Source organism: Bacillus rossius, chromosome 6 (assembly GCF_032445375.1).
Source record: "Bacillus rossius redtenbacheri isolate Brsri chromosome 6, Brsri_v3, whole genome shotgun sequence".
Lineage (NCBI taxonomy): Eukaryota > Metazoa > Arthropoda > Insecta > Phasmatodea > Bacillidae > Bacillus > Bacillus rossius.
Window position 1 is genome coordinate 26,830,045 of NC_086334.1, and position 27,901 is coordinate 26,857,945.

Sequence of the window (27,901 nt, forward strand, 5' to 3'; positions counted from 1 at the left end):
GCCAGTGGGGCAACAAGCATTAGGGATCCCTAACACCATTATCACCACCGCCGCCATTCCTAGTGGGCCACGCAGGGGCTTTCGGACCTCACGACCCACCTCGTGGCTAACCACCGCGTTAGCCTGGCGCCCTCCCGGACACGTTTCCCCGCAACAGAACAGCCTTCCCGCTAGGAACACCGCCGAGTCTCGAACACGAGAACCCGGGCGACGGCAGGTTACAGCTCAAATATCACTGTTGCCCTATGCATGACGAGAAGACTGCGCGCCAGTTCACAGCCTTATATATAGGAATGATAATTTGGTGTGTGCTTCATTCTCAAAAATAGGTACTGATCAAAATCATAGTTTTGCAAATATACATAGGTGGATGGTTGATGTCATCATGACTGCCTTGGCTTATGCAAAAATGGTTGATTGCCCAGAGTGTCAACTTTAGGGGGGGTAGGTGAAACTTGCATTAGTAAGCAGATTTCTCTTGGGATTGGTTCCTGGCCACATGGCTCGAATCGGTTGGTGGGAGGGCTCAGCTTAAAACTCCTGAGTTGTGAGCCATTCGGGATTTTATGTTATTTACTAAATGAAAGAAGATTATATTCACGAACTGAATTTATTATCTCAACAACCCTTTTTATGGTGCTGTTCCCAAGCATGGCCTGTTTCGAACGAGATCGGTAGATCGTCCCGGCACACTGTGGATCGCCTTTCGAGATTACTTAAGGCAGAACACTATTTCGACGGGTGGACGGAAATGTCTGCGATGGCAAAGTGTTTCAGCATTTCTTTACAGAGTCCATAAAGGGGTTCGCTGAGGGCGAGATGTATGCCCGGAGCATAATACACAGAACATTAATTTACTGATTGCGGCATGATAAATGTTAATAGTTGGCCGCATCTCTTGATTCGAGACGTTTTTAACCATTACACTTAATATACAATTGCAAAGAACACTAGGTAATGAAAGTCTGGAGTACGATTATGCAGTAATTAATACCATCGCTGGTATGACGCTCGGGTGGAAGGCCCCTTTAACTCACCTACCATGTGAGTGCAGTACACAGACCACATTAATGAATCATCGTTGGTAATTTCGGTTGCATATTAAGCCCAGAAGTGGCCCTGTGCAGGGTAAGCTAGAGAGCCTTGCAGTAAATCCACATTTCATGATATTTCGTTCACACATCTTCGTAAAGCTATAAAAAAAATTATGTATTATGTGAAACATGTCTCGAAGGAACAAAGATTAATTAGTTACGTGGAGGTCAAGGCCGACATGACATACTGAAACCACTTGTCGTCTACCTGTGGACTAGTGTACAGTCACTGCCACTGCATATTATTATAATTTTCGCCCTGGCATACCATCCAAAACATTAACATAATATATAAAACGTGTACTCAGGTTCATTACTACAAAGTTATGTTAAATATGGAAATCAATGATGAGTTCCTCCTAAAAATTTTTTTCCCCCTTGATATAATACCTGAATTTTATTGCCAGGGTGTGAATACAAAAAGATCTAGTGTTGCATAGTTAAAAATATCTTCAATGTTTTGTCCCAAATTATAACATTAAAGTGGAATTTATCTTCATTTATTAGAAACAGTACCTATTTGGCCTTTTGTTTTTTGGGAATGTGTCGGTCTTTTTGATTTCATATCAGCTGTACTTTCACTAGCACTTGCATCGTTTGAACGTTTTTATAACAAATATAGATTACTTTTAAGCTATTCCGTCGCCTATTTTTCTTTTCATTTATTTTGTTTTAAATAAGAAAAAAAGTATTTGATTTAATTATATTGTAAATTATATTGGTTGTAACTTTTTTCTGTTTCTGGTAGTTGAGTTTTGAATTTTGTTTTAATACGTTGGACAACTTGTTTTTCTTTATTTGCAAAGTACCTAGATAAATGAAAATCAAATGTTTTTGTATTATGAAATTTTGATTCTGTGAGAAGTTAATGAATTTTTCCCATAAATTTAGATGACAAGGATTAATGTAAATTACGTGAATAAACATTGATTATGGAAGCATTGATACCAGTGATTAATAAGTTACAGGATGTATTCAACACTGTTGGTGCAGATGCAATACAGCTTCCAGAGATAGTTGTGCTGGGAACTCAGGTTAGTTTTTCGCAGTATTATTATATAATAATGCGCTCATATTGTAAAAATACTATACAGGTCCGAATTTTGATATATTGTATATTTGTGGCGTTTCCGCTAATTGTTTTTTGAAAATTATATATTTAAGTACTAAAAACTTTCGTATCTCCCCTAAAAAGTTGGCAATCATTAAGGAGAGTCGAATAAAACTCCAAAAACTTTTTTTTATTTATATACCTTTCTTTACTTAAGTTTTTAAATGGCGTCAAGGCAGTGATGTTTAATGTCAAATTGTTTTGGCTTGGGCCAAGATTTTTTCTATCCTAATTGGTTTTCCACCTTGATTGTGCATACTTAGGGTGGAAAACAAACTTGGCTCCAACTGTATTGCACTGACATGAAACTCCCCTATCTTGTGGAAAGTAACAAGTAAACATTATGGTGGCAGCAACATGATCAGGGATATTTTGGAGCTTTTGCCTTATTGCCGACATTATTTCAAGTAAAATATATCTGTGGATTAGTTTAGGAAATTGGACCAGTATTCAAATGTGGATCATCCCAAATGGGAATCCAACTTATAGTTGTGCCTAATCACTCAGTGTTGTTGACTTAATATTTACATATGTGAATTAGTGAAGCTGTTTGAGAGAAGGAAACCAAAAATATGGTAAATATTTACTTGGGCGATATTTCCGAAAAAATTTTTTAAAAATCCGAAAATACCTTTATATAATGCTCTTCAACTTCCTCTTTTCATTAAAAGCGGCGGAGATTAGAAATTCCAAATACTTTAGGAGATATCGAATTTTTAAATTTCTTCATATGTAGTTGAGCGGTATTTGCGAAAAAAAATGTTAAAAATCCGAAAATACCTTTATTATATGCTCTTCAACTTCCTCTTTTCATTAAAAGCGGCGGAGATTAGAAATTCCAAATACTTTAGGAGATATCGAATTTTTAAATTTCAGCACAAAACCAGCGCATTCCTGTGGCGTGCGTGGACCATTGTTTCTTGTTTACGTACGAGTATTTTTTTTTTTTATTGGATAATGATGTCACGTGATTGTTCGTGATAGGCCAGAATTCAAATTAACTAATACGTGATTATTTAGTTCAATTATTGTTTAAAACGGTGTTTAATTACCGCCTCCAACTTAGGTGAGTTTTTAACGTTTCTAATTTTAAAGTCTTATTTGTTATTTTGATATTGTTGCGCAAGTAATTAGTAACAAAAAAATTTACCTCAGTTGTTACTGTACATCCTTTGTTACGGGTTTGTTAGGTAAGGTCAGTTACATTATAAATAATTTAAAACTAAGGAATAATTAAAATTAATTCACATTATTTTTAATATCACCTTAGTTTGAAAGTATTTATAATGTAACTGACCTGACCTAACCTAATCGACCCTTTTAGTTTACTGTTCACCCTTTGTCCGGGTTTGTTTGGTCAGGTCAGTTACATTATAAATATTTAAAAACTAAACAGCCATTAAAATTAATTCACAAAATAATTTTTAATGTCTGCTTAGTTTGAAAGTATTAATAATGTAACTGACCTGACCTATTCAACCATTTTATTAATTACGCATTCACGATTCACGTATTCACGTCTCACGAACACACGGCAAAATAACAAAAATGGCGCCGCTCGAATGGTTCCACAGGTCTTGTATTGCAAAATTAAAAAATTCGATATCTCCTAAAGTATTTGGAATTTCTTATCTCCGCCGCTTTTAATGAAAAGAGGAAGTTGAAGAGCATATCATAAAGGTATTTTCGGATTTTTAACATTTTTTTTTGCAAATACCGCTCAACTCTAATGATGAAATTTAAAAATTCTATATCTCCTAACGTATTTGGAATTTCTTACCTCCGCCACTTTTAATGAAAAGAGGAAGTTGAAGAGCATAAAATAAAGGTATTTTCGGATTTTTAACATTTTTTTTCGGAAATACCGCCCAAGTAAATATTTACCAAAAATATATTTGTATGCCTAAGGAAAAAATGAAGTTTAGTCTGCTGCCTTCAAGTCGTTTGTTCTGTAGTACATAGGTATATCCAAAATTTATCGGAACTCATGGCAGCTGCAACATGGCCACTCTACAGGCTGAATTGGCTTTCGCAAGTAATACTTGTGAAATTTATTGCCTTGTGATTATTCTGTCACACTTCATTGTACAGTGAGATATTTCATTATAGTTTTGAATCTTGAAACAGTAAATTATTTTGTAGTTCTTCTATAATTTTGTTTTTAGTTTTTCCTCTTAAATTTAAATTGATATAAAATAATCTTTTAATTTTTATGGATGGAAAAAGTGCCAAATAACAAAGAAAGCTCCATACAATTGCAGTGTGCAAAATTGTATGCATTCTCTAGCTATCTTCAGTTCAAGCAATGGCTATAGTAAGTACAGTTTCCTTCCATGTTTAACTACGGGCAGAAGCAGCCAGGTCACTGCAAGCAATAAGTTGTTCGCTCCTGCACAGTATTAATGGATATTTTGTGACCTGACTGATTGAGCACAACTTTTTGGAGACTAAAGTCAAATCAAGTAAGTACTTGATATCAGAAACTTTTTTGAACAGTAACACGTGTGTGTGTTTTGTTTTGCCAAAGAATAGTTTGTTACAAAAATTTTTTTAAATACCTTTGTACTATATATTAACATTTCTTTGGTATTTCAGTTAAAACTACATATATTGATGTTCGATAATCTGGCAAAGTTGCTAATCCGGTATTAAAGGGCCTGCCTCATCAGGGGTGTGTTTGTGTTAGTGAGGCGGGATGGTAGGTGCGACACTTGCTGGTGCTTTGAGCGCGGTATCTCTTCTAAGCGCAAGGCTGTTAACTGGCACGCAGTCTTCTCGTCATGCATAGGGCAACAGTGATATTTGAGCTGTAACCATAACTTTTTATGGTGGAGAAATTAATATAAATGTGTATTGCAGGACCATTGAGTGTTTTCAAAAATCTGTGCCTAGTGTTTCATGCTTAATAATTATATTCTGAAAACAAGCATTTTAGCCATTTTTTACTCTTCTCAATATACAGTTTTAAAAAGAAACATGGGAACAGAGTACTCATCCACCATCAGCCTATGTTTAGTGCTTTTAGTAAACAGACCCCACTCAGATATCTTGAGAAGTTTTCAAATTGCGTGTTTTTATCCCCTAAAGCTCTGCATACCGTATGGTATGTATACCCAGGTAGTCGGGGCCCTAAATGTATTACTACTACCGTACCTTTAAATGTGCAAAAAATGGCCATTGTTTAAGAATACAGTAATGTGCGTGGCTACAAAGTTGTCTGGTATGTGAGCTTGCGTGTTTGTTTCAGAGCTCTGGCAAGAGCTCGGTCATCGAAAGCCTGGTTGGCAGATCGTTCCTTCCAAGAGGGACCGGGATTGTTACACGCCGTCCCTTGGTTTTGCAGCTCATCTATTCTCCCAAGGATGATTCAGAGCATCGTTCAGCGGAGGAAGGTACTCCCATCTGCTTCCACTTAAATAAAATTCAGTGGCTAAATCTATATATTCATGTTGGCATGCAAGTGTGGTCTTCGGCTTGAATGCCAGAGTAATGCCAACATCAGATGATGTTTAATATTTAGCTTGAAATTGCCACCTGTCCATCTCAAACTACAATGAGTAAAGGGGCCAGTTACTTACTGGTGCCTTTGATAAATAAATAAAATAATTCAGAAAAATGTATTATTGTGTAGTACCTACATACTTCTAATTTTGAATGCTTATTTTTATTTATTTTTACTCTTATTAATTTGAATTTTTGACATGCTTACCAACAACTGAGAAGCCTTAAGGCACCTGCACTTGTTTTAGCTGTTTTTACGATCCTAAAAATAGTGTAAATACAAAACATGGAAACAAAACTAATAATCTGCCTTCAGTATTCTTAAATGGTTACCCCACTCAGATATCTTGAGCAATTTTCAAATAGTGTGGTTCTGAAGCTCTGCATGCGGATGTGTGCCCATATATCCCCGGGTTCCTTGAATAGTATGTACACTAAAAACATAACACAAAGATAAAACAAGGAAAGTTACAGGAAATGATTTCTAGGCAATACTTACTAGACAAAACTAGATAACTCATAACATGTTAATGAGATCATGTAGTTATAGTTATATTTAAATTAAATTAGGGGAAAAAATGTATTATTTACCCTTATCTAGTATTTAAAAAAAAATTTTATAGTAACATTTACTGTCACTATAACATAAGTTAACCACGGCAGTGCGTCCCAAGTGCTAATTTCATCCATGTGGTTATTTCCTGGTTATCTTGTCTGCACTAGTCTTTGTGACTTCATGATATTGCCATGTCTCTGTTATGCAATCATGTTACCTGCTTCCAAGATAACTTCAAAATACAAGCCCAACCCAATTAATCCAGTTGATTTGTCGATTACTATAGCCTGTAATTAAATCCATGACTTACTGTTTTCTAGCATAGTGCTCTCTACCTTACCATTTTTTTTCAAGTACAATACGCATTTGAATTGTTTTGTGGTTCTAAGTTAGAAAAGCATGAACAAAATATTTGATTTTTTTTTTATTTGTAGGTATATGAACATTTAGTTTTCAAACATTATAATGCAAATATTAAGTAAAATTAGTTGCATGAAAAAAGCTAATTTCGTAGTAATAGAGTATCTATTAAAAACTATAGATGCTGGTTTTGGAAAAAAATAAATTAAAATGACAAGTATGGTACCTAGTAATGTCTAATATTGTTTGTTGTCTAGTGATTCTGATTATTATAGTTTTACTGTGTAGTAGTTGTCCCTTGTCTTTGTAATTGACAATGTGACCAATTTAAATCGTACTATGTCTTCGTATGTGTTCAACAGTTTTTTTAAAATGTTTATTGTGTTTTTTATGTATGGTGCCTAATGCCTATGGCTGTCCAGCTGAAGCAGACATGTTACAACTTGAATAAAATAAATTAAAAAAAAAAAAAAAACATTTTGAAATTATTTTTATTATGTTTTATTGTTTTAATTTTGTCATGAGAATGAATAGAGTTTGTATAAAATAATTTCATTTGGATTTCAGGAACTCTGGACACGGGAGAATGGGGTAAATTCCTACATACCAAAGGCAAGATTTTCACTGACTTTGATGAAATTCGATCTGAAATCGAAGCTGAAACTGATAGAATGGCTGGTCGCAATAAGGGAATTTGTCCTGAACCTATCAGTTTAAAAATTTTCTCAGCTAATGTGGTCAATCTTACTTTAGTTGACTTGCCAGGAATAACAAAGGTAATTTGTTCAATACATAATACGTGCTAACGTATCCTTAATGTTTTATTACTTACTTGGATCTTTCAATTAATAAGAAAAGTGTATTTTCTACTATATCAAATTACTGTTTCCTGATGTATGTAAAGGCAGTAAAATATTGACGGGTGAAGCTAGTGCAGTGCTTTGAAAAGATTCTGTAAATAAAAATGAAGCATACCATTGAACCTAACCTAACCTAACCTAACCTTAGTTCCAAAAAATATGTATTTATTTTTTTCTTCTTCAAAAATTTGGAAAGTATTAAATAATAATTGGTAAGGGCTTTTGGATATTTATTTGTTTGAAATTTATTTTAGTTAAATATATTAACATATTTTTGTAAGCTTGCAAGTTTATGTATATAAACATATATTTTTTGACAAAACAGACTACAAACATGCTACCAAAACTGATAACATCTCCTAACTAGAAACATAACAATATAGGACAGTTAGTATCATAAATTACTCTACACTATATTACAAAAATGTGATTTTTCGTACCAGTGATGAATAAACTAGATCGTCAAGTAGAAAACATTTTAATGTTTTTATTTTACTGTCTGGGTCACAATTGGTCAAAATACAAGTACGTAAAGATGGTTTTGATGAATGTAGCATTTTGTTGAGAAAATGTGGACTTATTAAATGAACATTTTTCGAGAGATCTGTTTTCACTATCATTTTGCCACACACTCAAATATTATTGTCATGAGCTGAGTGCTAATAGTCATGCATTGAGCAGGGAGCTGTCATGCTAAAATCTTACTCTAATTTTTGCAACTGGAAACAAACCAATCTTAATATCCATTAATTTCAAATGTACAACCTTCTTATAAGACTTCAAGTCGAAAAACTATATATATATATTTTTTTTAATTTTATGTGCTAATCCATCAGAGCATATACCAGAGTGTGAAAGAGTAGTGTCATTCTGATTGATAAGCTGGCTGCGGTGGTCACATCCTTAGCGGGGTCGATCCCGTGGTAACGTGGGGAAATATAACCTTTTAAACATATCAGAGATGGCAAAGTATTTACAAAAAGAGCTTCAGAGTATGATTTTTGCACCGGTTTCGTTTCAGGTTCTCTTTTTTCCCCATCCATTAATTTCATCAATGCTCCATTATCATCTCATTCCCCCCCTTCCCCCCATTTCATCTAGATTTCAAGCCCTAATTAAAACATCTTTTCATTCTTACATGGGTGGTGATTTTTCCGACAGTTGATGTTAAAAGTATGAGAGAGGTGTGAGTAGATGGTGTGAGGTATGTTGTGTCTCATGCCTTGTTCGCAGTACAGAGTGTATGGCATCCACTGTTGCCAGATTGATACTACTGTGGGGGAACTTTTGAAGCTTTATTTTGTACTAAATAGGCCCCACACACACACTAAAACGTTGGGCTGAATAAAACTGTGTAATAAATTAGATTTCTTGATTGTGTGGCTCTTCACTGGTAATGTGGATATAAGGTAAGTCACAATTAGGTGTTACTTGATTGATTTGGAACATACATAAATATACACTGGAGTAGGTGTAATCACAAATGACACAACACAACACTTTGAATATTAAATATAGAATTATTTTATTCCAAGGTAAAACTATTTCAAAATTTCAATCTTATTAATATATTTAATTATTATTCATATCCAAAACAACAACCTAACTTAACGGTGACATCATAGTAATTCAATAAAATTTCAATTACCAGGAGTTATGTTGCGCACATTTAAATATTTTCAAAAGTCTTAATTTGGGTTCGTTGACACTACACAGTTTTTAATTAATGTTTTTAGGGAACTTAAATCAATTTACCTCGGCTAGTTAGGTTCAAACAGTTCATCGGCAGAGCTCAGAGCCTCTCATCTATAGGACCACTGAGTCTGTTAATTAATGTGTAAATTCGTAAAATTTATCTCCAAGTATTATCTAAATCATCTATAAAGTCAATTTAATTCATGAAATCAATGTTTATAATAAGTTTCGGCGACGATGTGACGTAAAAACGGGAGTTTCGTGATTCGTGCATAAGATTAGGGCACAAAAAATCTGGGCACTTTTGTTACTCACGTTAATCACTCCTATAATATTTATCTTTTTAGATAAATCCTATTTAAATGTTCTGAACTCCCTAATGGTTCATAATTATCATCCACTATCCGGGATGCCTGATGCTAGATAGCTAATTTTCAGGATTTAAAATCGCCGACGTCACGAAGTTGCCGCTCATTCAGCTGGCCATTGTAGAACTCTCTTTCTTACTAGTTTCTTCAAAATAACCAGTAAGACTCACTTTTAAATGGTGGCCCGTGATTGGCCAAAAGGACCGTTTCAGTCACATAATTTCTTACCGAAAACGTAAACTCCGAACGCAACAATTGCGCGGATAACAAAATTTCACTTAAAATTTAAATAAATAAATATTAAAATTATAATTTACATTATAAAATTACGGCGTTAATTTTACCGTTTACAGTTTTCAAGTCCATTAGTCCTTAGAGGGGTATCAACAATACCTCGTTCAAATAGTCCGGTAAAAATCCAAAGAATCACTTTTCCATAGACATACATAACCAAATATTGCCGTTTCTGAAAATAAATGATATTATACATAGAGCGAACAAAAATAAAATAAATCGTAAATAATAATAAATAATTAAACTGTCAAAACAAACATGTTGCAGTACACTACGCTACTTGTTTACATTATTTATATTATTTTGTATACAATTTTTAATATTATTTATTTAAAATATATAAGTTGTCATTCTGAAAAAAAAAAAAAAACAAAAAAAAAACAGTTCAATACTAAATGCCAATTATTTCACAGGAGAAACCATTTGCAGCAGTCAGTCATTAATAATCCCAAAGCATTTAATTAAATTAGGTGATATTTTCAAATCAAGCCAATTAAAAAAAAAAAAAAATTAAATGATATATTTGTTGGCAAAAACAGTTGAAACGAAGATGGCATCCTTCAGTTCCATCTCCTTAAAAGCAAAAATACAGTATTATCAGACGATGCTCTAAATGAAATACAAGAAGATAATATATTTCTAATATTCTTAGTCCAATTTTTTATTTACAGAATACAATGTTTTAAGCGACATTTCAAAAAATCTTTTAATGAATTAAATTCAATGAATGTAAATTATTAGCATGGAGGTAGTACCAAAATGACTTTACTAAATAAATTGGAAATTTTTTTTTTTTGCTTTTTTATGTTGCATCTATTAGTACATAACTAATTTTTACTTTACGACAATGGTACATTTTTAAATGCATGTATACTTGCTGATTTATTTGTATTTTTCTCAGTAGTTTGACATGCTTATTACAAATTTTACTGTATTGTAAAAGTGTGTCATGTATCAGTCAAAATGACATAGTTTTGGTAAAGTAAGTATCATCAAACAATTAGTGTCATATTTTTTTCTTTTTTTTTTTGAAAATGGTGCTATCTTTACGAATGAACAACAGAGTTCATAAAAATGTTGTCTGGAGCCGTAGAGAGTGTGTGTGTCCCAGATGCCGGTGGGCGACCAGCCGGAGGACATAGAGCACCAGATCAAGGAGCTGGTGCACAAGTACATCAGCAACCCCAACTCCATCATCCTGGCGGTGGTGACGGCCAACACGGACATGGCGACCAGCGAGAGCCTCAAGATAGCCAAGGAGTGCGACCCCGACGGCAGGCGAACCCTCGCCGTCGTCACCAAGCTCGACCTCATGGACGCAGGTTGGCACGTGGTCCCGCTCGTGGCTCGGGGCTTTCTTTTTTTTTGACGTGACGTCTAATAAATTGATGAACGCCGGCTGCATGCACGAAAAAGTGTCCCGTAACACACATTGTCCCGTTACGCTCATTGTACGCTTGTGCCGCATATATCTCTTCCACTCGATTGGAACAACCATCGATTTGACTTTTTCGAGGCACATTAAACTTGAAACACTCCCATTCATTTCCTACTTTCCCTATCATCGTCCTATCCTTAACAGAATAACACAGATTGGAAGAAGTTATATAGCAAACATGTATAAAAGTTATAGTTAAAATAATCTCTTCGTTGAAGTAATAAACATATATGAATTAATGTGTGCAAATAAAAGTAAATTTATCAATTAAATTGTAGATTTCATTTCACTCCTTCTTTGTATCCATACAAAATAGTGATAATTCAATAAAAATGATTCAATTTTATTCATAAAAGTATGCAATCATTTCATCAATGATTTTTAATGACGTCACGTTAAACTATCGTCCGTAAACAGACTTTACAGACAACCAATTTTTTTTAATATCCAAATCGAAGATCAAGTTATTCATGAATATCAAATATTTTTTTTCCCAAACAAATTTAAACATAGGTTGTTACAGTTCGTTATATACGAAAAATAAAAAGTTTTATTTTTCAAATAGAATGCACAGACGAATCCAGTCACTTTCAAAATAGGTTGCTCACTCGTTCAACACATATATCCGCTTGTCGAAGAAATGCTCGCAGCTCGGGCGGTGAAAATTAACGGAAACAAACGTAGCTTAAGTTCTTCAGCAACCTTTTACTGGAAATACCCGAAATCTGTGCGGCCTCAAACACGGCCGCACCTGGTGAAAACCCGCGAGCTGCCGAACGCGCCCTCGCCTGGCAGCGTAACAAATCAATGTTGAAAGGATAACAGAAGAAACATGATTATTAAATAATTATAAATTCAGAATAAAAATATACTGGCAACCTAACCCATTCTTATTAACACTTTTCTTAGTAGAAAAAGCATGTATATTACAATTCTACAAGGTATGTTGAAACACTTCATTCACACTTACAGGAGCCCAAGAAAAATTGATGAAAAATACAGTAAAATGGAAAAGAGAGAAATTTTATGTGGAACTATAATAAAGTGGCAATGCATTTTCTTAAACCAGTAAAATCTTAAGTTTGGAAATTGTATTAATGATCCAAATGATCAAGTAAACAAAAATGTAGAATTTTTAGTTATGATCACAGATTACGTAATTTGTTACATATATTAAGCTTGTTGCGGAAAACAAATTCAATTTCTCGATAAATCGTTTTAATACGTGTTTCACTCCTCTCATTTAAATGTATTGTGAATGAGTCAAACTTGCTGTTATTTATATGTAATGATTAAAAAAATATTTTGTTTTGAAATTTTGAATTCAATACCAAATTATTCATGAGTATAAAAATATATATATATTTATTAAGGACACGCAGACCCCTAACTGTGATTCAATCGTACTATTGGCTATTTGGCAGAAGCTTCAGATGTTAGAATTAATATACATGTTGTTTGAAATTATTTCAGTTTTATATACAGAAACTGTTTAACCATGTTTTTATTTAGAAAGTGGTGGTGCACCGATATGACTTTACCGATTCGATTACCGATTATGAGAGCAATAATCGGCAGATACCGATTCAGTTACCGATTATAATGAACAAATTTTTTTAAGTGTAATAATGCACACACAAATTTTTATTCCTATGTGAATTTAGGTAAAATTGAGAATACAGTTATAATAACACTATAAAAATATATAAAATACACTATTAAGTCATTGCAAAGTGTAAATAAAATTAACTTCTATTTTTATTTGTTATTGTAAACAACTTGAACTACAGTCTAATAATTGTAATTTACAATGGGTAAGTTTTTGTTGCGGAAAACTAGCATTATTATCGACTATCACATAAGGTTGCATCGAGAAATTACCGTTTAACAATGTAAACATGTTGCTTTATTTTGTTCACTTGAGTTTATAGAAACATGTTTCCACACTTCACTTTTTTTCTCCCTACTCGCCATCTCACTATAATTATATAAAAATCACTTAAAACCAATTCTAGCACATGTGATTTTATTTATGTCAACTGAATATATAAAATTATAAATACTTTTTCTCTTTTCACATCACATATAAATAACACAACAACGGATAATGTTACCAAAGATGCCCATAATGAATTTGTAAAACGCAGTGATAAACTCTAGACGGTATCGGGACCACGATTTTGAACTGCTACTACGACTCGAAAAGATTGATTGTCATAGAATCCAACTGCTTGTGGTATTTTGATTGCGTGCCATCTATTTTACATCTCTGGCTATAGGTAATGTACAAGGCCACTAAACAAAAGACAGAACAAAAGACGAAACGTAAATAAACGTATAGGAAAAATGTATTTTTTATTGTTCGAGGCAATGAGATTTATTAAACTTAAAGAAATATCTGTAATCATGATATGACGGAGTTAGATGAATTTTGTAATATATACAAATATTACCGTATTTCGTCCTAAAATGTGTAACAAAATATTACACGGTAAAAACCTACTTAATTACGTCGGGACGTAGATAATTGGCAAAGTAATCGTTAAGATAATCGTCGATTACGATTAATCGGAAAGTACCCATAATCGCCGATTACGATTCATCGGTATTCACATCGGTACACCACTATTAGAAAGATTGTGACCTTAAAGACTTTTCTGGGGTTGGCGACACACTATTTAAATATTAATACGCACAGTGGTCGATGCATCAGGGACATGGCATGGCACGTCTGGATTAAAGAAGGGAGTGGACAATGTCACATTATTGTCTAAACAAGTGAAAGGCTGGGGCAGTGGGCAGTATACAGAACACAATTTAGGCTTTTTTGAGTAAAGATTACTTAAAAATGAAACTTTTATATTTCAAAGTGAATTTGTTTTAGGGAATTGTCAGTGTTAGCTGGAAACAGTGTAGTGCGGATTAGGCTACTTTTCATACAAAGCCCAGTAGGCATAGCGGCACTGCTGTGCGACCTACGGTTGGGGAAAATTGTGTTACCTGCCAGCAAAAACTAAAATGAAGGGGCCTGTAATCAAAAATCTCTTTCCCCACTTCCCTCTCTGTCCCTTTCTTCCAGTTCACCGCAGGTACTTGTTGGTAAAAGGGAAGTAACGTGTGTTACTGTTTATCTGGCATTTAAAAGTATCAGATGCTGGCTGTTGTTTATTCTAGTACGTTTACACCGAATGTTCGGCCCCTTTTGGGAATGGCAGTCTGCAGTAGATGGCACAGGAAACGAAAAGTTTTTTTTGTAACTGATAACTGCAAACTGTTTAATTATTTTGCAGGTACTGATGCGATAGATATCCTGTGTGGTAGAGTGATTCCTGTGAAGCTGGGAATCATAGGTGTTGTGAACAGATCACAGCAAGATATCATAGACAACAAGGTGAGCTATTTTTTTTACTCACATTTAACATCTCATCAACAGCAAAGTAACTAGAGACAGTTAACACTCAACTATAGAAGCCAGGGAAGGAATTGGCCATAACATAGTGTAGGGTACAATCCTTGGAGTGATTTTGGGGATTTGTGGGAAACCCAGATCAGATGGCCAGACCAGAATCAAAACGTAAACCCAGCTCCTACGGAATGTGTTTCCACCATCTTCGCTCCATTAAGGCAAGCTGTTGTAGCTCTGTCAAACATGGATACTGTTAGTGATTTCTTATAGCACTGATGTGATTAATGGATTACATTAGGTGATTTTTGAAGTGTCCATCCAAAGTACATACAGTAAACCTTCAATTATCGGGATCAACTAAGATACAAATAATGAATGTATAGATACACTTATCAAGTGAATTAATAAAAGTTACTCAACAGACACTATGTTTTCTCTATCTATAATAATAAAAGTGAGAGTCTGTCATTAATTTACTGTGTTTAGAAAGGCTTTAAAGCATATAATTGTAATTTCTGTAAATAGATCCTCCAGATGGGGTCTGTGTGCACCTCAAAGCAATTTTTTTAATTATTAAATTTCTTAGCAATTTTGGACCCTCGCTATTCAGTGAGAAAATTATGTAGAGAAACAATTGTGAGACTCTTTGCAGGTATTTTGTCGTCATGTTTGTAACAATAGTGAAATTATATTTGCAGCATATTTCACTCTTATATTTTAGTATTCCTCTCTTTACTGCAGTCGTGTGAGACCATGTAATGAGCAGTACGTGTGTGTTCTGCCTGTAGACTTCCGTAGTGAAGCATGGGTACGTCAGCTAGTTATAAATAAGTTCAACTTAATAACATATTATATTCTTAAAAGATACTAAAAACAAAGTCATGTACGTAGTTTGAATGAAGCAAGAACAATCACAAATGTACATACACCTAGTTGCAATGTTGTAAAATGTGCACTCTTCATAAAGTTTTGTGGTTGCTGGTTAATTTAAATCAGTTAACAGTAATAAATTATGAATTCCTCTGTATTCAGTTTCTATATCCAAGTTTTCTTGTATTTCCAGACCATTTCTGATGCTCTGAAAGACGAAGCCACTTTCCTGCAGCGAAAATACCCTACACTTGCCAATCGGAACGGCACTCCTTACCTTGCCAAAACTCTGAACAGGCTTCTGATGCATCACATTCGAGACTGCCTTCCAGATCTCAAGGTACGGATCAGCAATTATATGATTTAGCAATGTGCTATAGTATAGTGTGACAAGTACTTATTGTGGGATTTTATTTGTGAATCATTGAAAATCAGGACTCAAATCTTATAGATGCTGAATATTATAAATGTTCAAACGTTTTGTGAAAGTGTAAGTGGAATCAAGAACATGTACCTTTGGTTGAGGTTGACTGGAAGAGTTAACTTCATAACTCCAAAGTTTTTTCCTTTCACTTATTTGAATTATATTTGAAGAAAAAAAATGCATTATAGTAGTAATTAGCATGTACTCACTTTTGTACTAAAAATAATATTTTGAATAATAATAACCATGAATATCTTCACATTTTTAAAAATTTAAAATAAAGGTATTAATATATCGGTCAACGTGACCCTGATTGTGACAAAAAAAAATGTCTTCGTTGATGTGCATAGTAACCAACATAATGACATTACAGTATCGTTCTAGAAATATATAAAATAGTATAACAAATAACGAAATAACCAAAAAAAATTATTTAGTGGAACCAAATAATATTCCTGTTCTTGTAACATTCTAAACAAAATCTGTTAACTCAATTTGATCAGCTGTCTGAAAGGAGGTTACGATTACGTGTATGGTGGTAAATGCAGTAATGCTGTGTTTCAGTACTGGGTATAGTATCAGCCTACCACTATTTGGATGGGGACATTTTTTTAGATTAAGTAATTAAACTACATGTTGTTGCGGGTGAAAAATCTTGTACCTGAAGGTCAGTTTTTAGTGTCAACTTTAAAAATAAGAAAAGAATTTGTGCACTAAATTCAGTAAACATGACAACTTTTTACTAACAAAAGTGATATAAAAAGTTTCCAACAAAGAGTTTGTTTTAGATGAAGTTTATCAACCTCTTAAACACTTAACCAATTTTGATGTGTGGGGTTGTGCATGTTTATTGATATAATCAAAATGTGATGGTTTTTCTCGGAGGTAATGATTATGAAATTCTTCAAAATCTGTAAATAAATCTTTGAAACCTTATCGTTAATTAAATACATTAATATTTATGCTCTTAATATTTATTCCATTTTTAATTTTTATATAGCTTTAGTAAGATCACAATTATAATATAATTTGATGATGATTTGAAATTACTATAACAAATCAAACAGTGACAAAATTGAAAATACTAAAAGAAAATTACTCATATATATATATAAAAATAAAAATAAATAAATCTATCAACCAAAATTAGTTTTCTTGTCAGAAAGCAGAGTATATTTATATTAACTTTGTTAATAGCTGTTACAATTTCAAACTGAATTGAAAATACTAGGCTTAACCAGAGTAGGTACATATGTCTTTTCTTTTATGTGTTTATGTATTAGTTTGTTGTTTGTGTTGTGAATTTGTCTTGTAGTGTCTGTCTTTTCTCATTTAGTAGATGGTGCCTGCCTTGTATGTAGTGCCTACCCTGCATGCAGTGCTCACCTCATGTATAGTCTTGCTAATATTCTTAGTCCTGCCAATTAGTTTTATGTTTGTCTTCAGTGTATCTGTGAGATATCTCAAAATGTTACAGGCATGTTACAGATTTTTTTTTTTTGTTGTGTTACATCTTAGCATTGTGTTTACACTTTACAGCATTTTTGGTAGGAGTAGTTTTGTGAATGGAATGGATGTCGAATGGAATGGAAATGTGTGACCACAGTGCTGCCATCTGTGGCATATTGCACATGAACTGAAGTTCACAAAGCCAAAGGTAAACTTTATAGTATTACCTGTTTAAAGAATTTTAACAGGATGTTTAACAAAGTTCTGTGTCGAAAATCAGGTTTAGTATTTTTTTCAAGCCGTTTTTACTATTATCGGAGCCGTTTCATTGTATACCTTATTTAAAACTTTGGTCTGCAAATCAAATGATTCAATAGTGACTTAGCTGCTCCAGTAGTGAATTCTAGTGGTGGGTGTGGAAACTACATCAAGAAATGTAGTTGAGCACACAATTTGCATATATATTTATCACACTCTATATTATTATAAAGAATTCTATGTTAAATTTTGTGTCCGAGTTTCGTATTATAAGTGAATTGACAACATTAGAACACAGAATTAGCTTGTTAACGAGGTTAGATGTCACACATCTCTGGTGATTACTGAAAGAACACACACATAGATTTTTTAAAGATATAGTTGTGAGTTTGTAATTGTTGGTTGTGTTTAATTAATGCTGTTGGTTCAACATATAGTGAAAGAAAATGACACATTCAAACTTGCAGTCATAATTTTGTTTCAGACTCGTGTGAATGTGATGGTGTCCCAGTTCCAGTCCTTGTTGAATTCCTATGGAGAAGAAGTTTCAGACAAGAGCCAAACTCTTCTACAGATCATCACCAAATTTGCATCGTCTTATTGCTCTACTATTGAAGGGACTGCTAAAAATATTGAAACAACAGAACTGTATGTACTAAATTTAACAATTAAATCTTGTCTTCGTTAGGAATTCTGTACACGGTTATTGATTTTGTTTAATTCTTTATGGAAAACACATTATCATAGCACTGCAGGGACATAAAAAATTTTTTTGTAAGGTAATTGGAAGCAAAAAAATGTTTTGATTGAAGAGAGGTTACCTGTTTCTGCACTACTACACCCTTAACATTTTTTTAAATGTATTTTTGTAATATTATATAGTAATTACAAAAGTTATATAATATTTTATTTATAGTTATGTACATAAGTTTTTATTCATTATCATATGTAAATAATTGTGCGTGTTTATTTTTGCGGCTGTAGCTTAAATGTCTACTTATTTTTGTCTCTCACTGTTTACGTAATCATGACTATGCATTATTTGACCAAACAATTATTATCAGTTCATCTTGGCATCTTTGTGTGTTTCAGCTGTGGTGGTGCTCGCATTTGTTACATTTTCCATGAGACATTCGGCTGTGCCTTAGACTCGATCCACCCCTTGTCTGGCCTCACGAAGCTCGATATTCTGACAGCAATTCGTAATGCTACTGGACCGAGACCAGCGCTGTTCGTACCTGAGGTGAATGCTGGTTTTCACATTTAGGGGTGCTGCTTGGCTAAAGCTGTTTTGTGTATTCCAGATGTGCTGTGATGTAGATACAACATTTTATGTTTTTATGTTTAGCTCTAGTTCATTTTAAAAATGAAAGACCTTAATGTATTTGTTTTATTTTTATGAAAGATGTATTCAGTGTGTTAGATGATAATTTTATCATAATATTGTAATTTTGTTTGTGATGCAAGCTGCATTTTTAAAATAAAATATTTTGTTACATAATTTGTCAGGAAAATTTAATGATATAAAAATTATTTGGCTATAATTGAAATTTTTTAAGTACTTTACACCATGTTTTTTGTTTGTATGTTTTGGGTATTTTAACTGTTAGTAGTCATTTAATTTTTGTTGTTTTCTGGATGAGAGAGAGATTTTGTGTCAATAATGTTTCTGGTAACTTGAAACTATAAATGTTGGCTTTGTTTTAGGTGTCATTTGAATTACTAGTAAAAAGACAAATCCGCCGCTTAGAGGAACCATCGCTGAGGTGTGTCGAGCTGGTTCATGAGGAAATGCAGCGTATTATCCAGCATTGCGGCACTGAGGTTCAGCAGGAAATGCTTCGTTTCCCTAAACTGCACGAAAGGATAATAGATGTTGTAACCCACTTGCTGAGGAAGCGCTTGCCTACTACTAACTCTATGGTAAGTTCTCAGTGTTTTGGTGTGTGATTTATTGTTTATTGCTTGTCTGATATATTATTTTAAATTCTAAAATGGGTCGAACTAGAAGCAACCAATGTTTCGCTGTATATTTTATGAAGCTTCCTCTGGGTTACAACACTGAAGGCTTTTGTATGGTGATTCCAGGAAGCTTCACTAGACAATAGTGACTAGTGACTAATGATTGGCTGTCCAGATTGTAGATCACAGGAGGTCATTATTGTTTAGTGCCTATGGTGACCAATCACACTTATGAGTGGCTTCTATGACCAGAGTATTCAAATTCTGTGAGATTTGAGCTTGGCAATCTTCTACCCAGGCATTTTGGAGGGGACTCACTAAGCAAGGTGGCGCAAAAGCTTTAACTACTCTGATTCTGGAGGACCATGGTTTGAATCTCTGCCAGTCCAGATTGGTTCCAGCTATACGTCGTTTCTGAAACCACTCTTGGCCATCGAGCTGAGATGGTTCCTTACTACGTATAAGTATTAGCTATTGCAGATAACCTGTCCATTTTATTGAATTGTATGGTGATAGTTAATATCCAATAACCTCGTCAGTACAACTTACAATCAAAATTAAATTTTTGTTTTGTTTTAAATACATACTAGTGTTCTATTGAATTTATGTAAAGGAAATTATGATTTCAACTCATTAAAAATTTTCTCCAGGAAAGATATACTTGACAGTATTGCTATGGTATGACTTTCAAAAAATATGTATATATTTTTTGTTTCATGGTCCATAGACCCTAAAATCATCGCCAACTAAAAATTTCATGTATGTATTGTGTGTGTAGATTTTTAATACATTTACTAACTTTGCTAACCGGCACTAATGTTGATCATGAACAAATTCTATTAGTATATATTTGATTAGAGTTATCATAATTTAATGTTTAAGTATCAAGAAAGAGTTTTGTAAGATAATATGATTAAAGTGAGTAACTCTGATGATGTTTAAAAGCTCGAAAATGGCAGAAATTTAGTTTATCAAACTATATATTCAAATTTAGTAATAAGTATAGTAACCATCAATTATTTTAACTGACTCCAATTGAAAGTTTCTCAATCAGAATAGTTTTATTAAAATATTGAACTACCTCTTAATGATGAATACCAATAACACAATACTTAAAACATAATTTTCACTCAAAAAAAATATTATCAAGTAGTTCACATAATTGCCCAGGAAGATATACCTTCCTCTAGTGTCGAATGGGTTAGTTTCTTATTACCAATTATTTATCAATAATATAGTGTGAAATATATATTAATTAATCAATCTGTCACTTAAATATTCATAGTCACTGCAATAAGCAATCAAATATTTTATCAAATAAGTTGAAAATTTACTTAAAATTTGAGTTGAAGCAACTTACTTCAAATAAAAATTATGTGTAAACCTTTTGTGCCCCATGACATATATGTATCTGGCAACAGAGCCCGCTGAAACAAGGACAGTGCCAATAGCAGGTATTATGCATTGGAAAGAGAGAGCGTAAATGCCCATTTACATGCACATGCAAACTAAGGATGAGACGTGCTATAGTTAGTGGTGGAATGGTATCCTTGTCTTGCATATCCTTGCCTCAGCTCAAGATGTAGTACTCGGGTGCTTGTTTAAATCTGTGTCAGTTCTCAGCATTGTTTGAGTCAGGCAGAGGCCACCAGAGACTCATTTTAACGCACACTGATTCCAGAATTGATTTCGATTGAACTAGCCTTCGGGCTGGAATACTTTTGCTAAAGGATGAAAGTGTAGTTGTTGATGACAGTATGAACCATCTCAATATTTTACATAATTTTATTAGCTGGGCCAATGATGCTGTCAGTGCCGCGGTACATATTTATTTATTGTGGGTAATTTTTGTGTTCAGGTTGAAAATCTGGTTGCGATAGAATTGGCGTACATTAACACAAAACATCCAGACTTTCATAAAGATGCTACAGTTGTGACATCTCTCCTGAAGTCCGCTGAGAGAGAGGACAGACTAAACCGGCCAGTCATTATGCCAAAACGCCATACTGCACACCCAGGATCAGATGGTGATGGACCAAAGGTAAAGAAAAAAAATAAGATTTTCTTAAGTCGTTCTGGTTTATTAGTTTGCTTTGCTTTGGTAGGGTCAAATTTTATTACATAGATTTAGACTTTCAAAAATTGAAACATTTAAATAAATTTATTTACATCAACTTATTAACTTACCTATTCATATAAAGATGTTCGAGATGTTTAATCTCTATCTTAAATTTTTAATCCTTGTTTTTCTTCTCTTTCCTCAAGCCACTTTCTGATATGCAGGTAAGTTTTATTAGACTGCTTTTGATGAAATTCTATTCAGTATAAGTATATTTTTTTCTGATCGCAACTACTTAAGCATCCAAATTTTTATGGTTTGTGTTCTTGGTATCCTCTGCGCAGGTTTTAAAGGTCACTCGTGCAACATGTTGTGGATTTTTTTTAACGGCTGGTATTATTTTTGCTAGCTGCTTTCACACCTATTTTTAAACATTTACATCTAACTAAACTTACTCAAAACTATGGCACACATGTCCATGCTTGACATGAAATTCCCAACCATGTCATCTTATATTTTTATAAATTTACACCATAAAAATAAATCAATATATGTAATTAAAAATGTAAATGTCTGTTCATTCAAAATCTTCAATCTCCCAAAGTTCTGTACCAATTTCTTTGAAATTTTGACTCAAACATAACATTCTAATACAAACGTTTTTTTATATAAGATAGTTAAAAATATAGATAGGTAATAATTGTATAAATGAATGTTTGTGTGTTCATCCTCTGTTTTGTAAAAATAAATATATAGATAGGAAGATATATAGAGAGATTGAGAGAGGGAGATATACAGGTGTATAAATAGAGAGAGGGATGTGTGTGTGTGTGCTCTTTGTATCTGTGTACCTACTTAAAAAAAATTGAAAGAGGCATATCAATGCATGCTGGGCATTAGCTAGTTTAAAAATAAAATGCTTTTTAGTTAATTTTATTACTATTACTCTAGTGCTGAAGGTGCAGTTTTTGAAAAGGGTGGCAGACCTGAATGTTAATATAGTTTGGTTGTTTCTACATATTATTTTTAACTTGATCACTAAAGCTATATAAAAATTGCAATTAATGTATATATTAAATATGTTAAATGCTATAATAGGCTAATGTAGGACACCATTAAAATCCACAGAAATTTCAAAATTTTTTCAAAGAGCAAGTTTCAATAAACACATTCTTCAGAGACTTGTTTTAATAAAAATTGTAATGACTTAATCAATAAACATAATTTTTATTGCATAGATGTGTATAAATTTGACATTTGTGTGTGTACCATTTTGCATTCTCTATTGTAAATTAGAGTTCAGAGTATGTGGCAAATAAGACATAAAGGTTTACATAGGTTTTTCAATGCAAACATGACAACAAAAGATGTGTCCGGTATACTTTTGCAGATAGTACAAGTTGTTTGCTGGTAATTAAAAAATGTATTGACTATTCATACCGTCAAGATGGCAACAGTTATGTAGATATGTTTCTTTATTAAACCTTTCTTTCATGCAGCTGTTTTAAAAACTACTAATGCAGTGTGCATTTCAAAATAATGTTGTTAGCATCTGTATTTAGTATGGTGCGTAGGTAAATAGCTAATATTTGTTATTAAAAAGTTCTGATTTGATATAGGAAGGCACAAAATAATAATCAGAAGCAGTACAAATAAATTAAAGCATCAAAAAAATATATATATATTTATTTTCCCCTAATATAACTTAATTTAAGTGCGTTGGGTTGGGAGAGGTCCGGACGAGAAAAGTCTCTAAGTGTGTCTCAGGCAAACGCCAATGTGCCTTATCATGCAAAATTAAAAAAAAAAAATTCAGTACTCCTGTAGTAGGTACACTAGCAAATCGGTTAAAATTCTTTGTAAATCTCGTAATTTTTTTTATATAAAACTTTGGTCTCCTGTTAAACATGAAACAAGCTAAGCGGAGCTTTGCTGTGTGGCGGGATGTCGTGCTCAGATGGCATTGGACCAGGCGCCCGCGCCCTCGGGCTGGCTCTCCAACATCTTGCCGTCCCAGGGCTCCAGGGGAGCGGAGAACGGGGCGGCGGACGCCGCCTCCGTGAGCCACCAGCTGGACGTGAAGGGGGTCCTGAGCCCGCAGAAGCCAGTCAACCTGCTGCCCGAGGTGCCCATGCAGACCAGCCGGAAGCTGTCCGACACCGAGCAGCGCGATTGCGACGTCATCGGTGAGTTCTCCCCCCCCCCCCCCCCCTTTTACATTAACTTACATGCGTTCATGTAAATAATACTGGCGAGTGATAAGCCAGCGATCAGAGGTCAGATTATTTGTTTACGGTATATTAGATGCGTTGGCAGCTAGCCTCGCACGAAATTTGTATTTATTTTCTAAATTAAATGCAAATACTGGTGGAAAATTTATAAACGACCCACTTTTTTCGTTCTCGCTTTATTATATATTCTTATCAATCATTCATGAAAAAATTTTCATTCTTAAGTCAGTATGAAGGAAAAAAAATATGATTTCTATTGTGTACCTAATGGCTGTTTGATTTCAATAATGTTTAAAATTAACACTATTTAATGATTTTACCATTTTACATTTCAAAGCCAATTAATATTTTAATATATAGTTTCATAACCCACAGTTAATTAACTAATACTTTAATTATTTTTGAACAGTATTTATGTTATCTTCTCATATGTGAAAATAATATTAATAAAATATTGGAATTACGTAGTACACAAGTTGGATTTTGGGATATATTTTTATTAGTTCTTAATTTTTATAGAATTTTTTGTGTGTTTAATTTAGATTTAAAATAACATTATGTTTGTTATGCAATTTTAGGAGAGAGCATTACTAGGTATGTTTGCTTATATAATAATCACTTGAGATATCCAATGAACAGATTTTCTACATGGCATTTTGTGCTTACATTTCAGAACGCCTCATCAAATCCTACTTCTACATTGTGCGAAAGTCGATTCAAGACAGTGTACCAAAGGCAGTCATGCATTTTCTAGTCAATTTTGTGAAGGACAACCTGCAGTCAGAGTTGGTGACGCACCTCTACAAGTCTGATCAAGCGGAAGAACTCTTGAACGAATCGGAGCACATTGCCCAGCGTCGAAAGGAAGCTGCCGACATGCTCAAGGTTAGTATTGGGTTGCAAGTTGAGAACATGCACTATCTTTACAAAATATCACGCCTGGTATCCTAGTTTAACTATGTTAGTAATAAGGTCCTTTATACCGTTACAGTGCCGTGATATTAAAATTAATTCTTTCCCCAAACTGCAATTTCTGCTACCGCCTTTGTCTGACTTAAGAAAAGATACAGTGAAATTTTTAGACCATCCAGGCATGCTCAGGAAATTGTTTCCATGTATGTTAAAAAAATTATTTTATGTAGTGCCTCTTTACGAAATTTGTCTTCTAACCATTTGTGGTCAATTTATGGACTGTAAAAAAATAAACAAACCTTTACCTCTTTTTTTTACAAGCTGCAAATGGTGCTTTTATCCCGATATTTAACTTGTTGAAAACAATCGTGATTAAAGCAAACATAAATGTGGGTGAGAATCAACAGTAAAGGAGACATAACCTTAATGCCATGAGTCAACAGTATTTATGTTCAGTAAAACTTGTTAAATTCGAACCTGATTGGACAGAAGAATATGAATTTGGTCATCAACTACAAACATTTTTCAGAATTTACCACATTGGATTCTACCAAAAGTGCTACTTGATACTTACTGTGCTCAGGTTTGCTGTTATTGCAGTGATCATTTATTGACGGTTAAAATTTTATTTTAAGTACTCTTTAAAAACAGTATTATTACATTCAGGCTATAATATGTCTTGGAATTAAATTTGAACCTTGTGATTGATGCTGAGAAAATAACACTAACAAGGGGACCACCAAGTATGGTACAAACGGATTTTAATGGGTCTTATATATGTTGTGGAGGGAGGCCCCCAGAGTACTAAGCTAAAAGGGTTTTGTCCAATGTGCCTTAGTTTTCGCGAAAATGGTGGTTAAAGGTTTATACGAACGTTTTACACCGGTACATTTTCCGTCGCGTCAGGCGAGCCTAGCCTAGCCGAGGCGAGCCTAGCCTAGCCGAGCCGAGCCTAGCAGCCGGGCTAGCAGCCGTGATCGTGAATAGATGTGAAAAAAGCTTTCTCCGATAATAAATCATCAATCATAAGAAATATACTTCATAATTGGTGAAATAAAGACTGATAAATGTTAAAACTATGGAAGATAAAATATTATTTCAGAAATACTTATACAGTCATTCTTGCTCTTCGTCAAGTTATCGATGTGAGTATTGAACTGATTCACCAGATATTAGTGCTAAGAGATATCCTAGACAGAACATCCTTCAACAGACTTCTTGGCTTACATCGGCAAATGTATCAGAGTTTGACGCATAGACTTCAAAATTCACTATCAGTGGCTGACATAATGGGTAGTGATAGAAATTTTGTCATGTTCAAGATATGTTTTCAATTTCCAAATTGTTTCATGCAATAATCCCCCCCCCCCCCCCCCCTCCGAACGTATTCTCTGAATTAACTGTTTGTTTTTGATACCATGTATTTGGTCTCTTTTTAGGCTTTGCAGCGTGCCAATCACATAATTAGTGAGATTAGAGAAACACACATGTGGTGAAAAGAACGATAGGTGGAAGCAAGCTGGAAGAATAGGAAAACTGGCTCTCCCGGAGTGCTGTAAACAGGTTTTTGTGAAGATAGCTTCACTACCTCTGCTTCAAACTCACCATTGTCAACAGTTGTCAGAAAAAGTATTAGAATTTTGTATTTGTACTTACGTGCCAGTGGTGTTCGTCGCAATATTTGACTTGCCAGTGTTTCTAGAAAATTTTCTGTTGAGAATATGATATTTTTAATGTAATTTCATTTTTTTTTTTAAAAATAATTATAATGTGTTGCAAGTAACAGTTTATTGAAATGTCAAGTAAAATTTTTGATAGGAAATTTTTAATTTCACAATTCATTACTTTCTAGGAGACAGGTGACTTTTGTGTCCTAGCAAACACCCATTCAATGTAAATTTAAGTGGATGTATATATATATTTTTGGCAATGTTCATTCTCAAATTGTATGTGAAAAAAAAATTTGTGTCAATGTATTTACTACAATATTTCCAAGTGAAAAAATTATTGTTAGTGCTAAGTTGCTGCTACAGCCCATTGCCACATGTTTTTAAGCCTAGCAACCAGAGTGGTAGTGACGTCTTTCTAAAAATAAAGCAGCAAACCAAGAATGTGCACAATATTTATTGTAGTTCTGTGTTGGCAAAAATAATATGCAGTTCTGTTCTTTAGTTTTCAGATTCATTCTTAACCAAACACTGTCCAAATGAATGTCATCTTAAACAATGGTTTGTGTTGCATAATGGGTGTGTGGAGTTTTTTTTGTCTTGGCATCACACCCTACATTTGAAATGTATATTTAGTGCCAGTCTATATTCGACAAACTTTGAACGACGTCTTCCATTTAATGGTCCTCCACTACTTGTAGACACTATTATACAATGTTTATTATGCTCTATAACCTGAAATCTCTAAAAAGATTGGAAACACAAATACTGTTACAGTAAAACTCCGTATTCGTGGGCTATCAATTCTAGTTTCCTGAGCAATATTCGATTAAGTGCTACACATCGGCAACGGAACAGATAATTAAAATGGCTCTGAAAGAGAATTTACACATCTGACAACTTCGCATTTCTGTTAATTAAATAGTAATTTCCTAAGGAATAGTAAATTTCAATATAAAAATAATCATTTTAGACAGGAAACAAAGCTTTTGGGAAACTTCATACACCAGAAATAATGACAAATTGTACATATGGCGGGACTGGAAACATTTCTCCACATTTGATGGAAAATTGTATCATGTGGGAACATCTAAAATGAGTTTGCATAAATAAAAACCTGTTATTTACATTGTATGGTGGATATAGGCTTTCCCTGTATACCTTAAAAAAAAAGTGACATGCAAAAAGGTTAACGAATAAGTAGTGACAGGAAAATTCGTGGATTCATTTCGTGATAGGCTGAAATTCAAACGTGTATAATTCTGCTTGTTCTGCTATTGGCTCGCAGTTTAACTGGAGCTCTCTGGGCCAATGAGAGACTATCAACCAAAGAAGCGTCGAATCACAAGCTACCCAGTGGAGTGCCTCACAATTTAGTAACCAATG

At 33.7% G+C, this 27,901-nt stretch overlaps 1 protein-coding gene across 2 annotated transcripts; it reads left to right on the forward strand.

Annotated features, from left to right (window-relative positions):
- The first annotated feature begins 1,657 nt into the window (after window positions 1-1,657).
- LOC134532915 (dynamin-1-like protein) lies at window positions 1,658-27,019 on the forward strand. Of its 2 annotated transcripts, none has more exons than XM_063369964.1 (13): window positions 1,658-2,128; window positions 5,453-5,597; window positions 7,190-7,398; window positions 10,951-11,161; window positions 14,568-14,668; window positions 15,747-15,893; window positions 18,169-18,332; window positions 18,777-18,927; window positions 19,392-19,607; window positions 21,505-21,687; window positions 23,663-23,891; window positions 24,610-24,821; window positions 26,288-27,019. In XM_063369964.1, exons 1-13 carry the CDS (start codon window positions 2,027-2,029, stop codon window positions 26,342-26,344), a joined length of 2,127 nt encoding a protein of 708 aa, XP_063226034.1. In that variant the 5' UTR covers window positions 1,658-2,026; the 3' UTR covers window positions 26,345-27,019. The 2 variants fall into 2 exon arrangements, with proteins under 2 accessions (XP_063226034.1, XP_063226035.1); XM_063369965.1 differs by having other exon boundaries at window positions 1,873-2,128; window positions 23,723-23,891.
- Window positions 27,020-27,901: the final 882 nt, after the last annotated feature.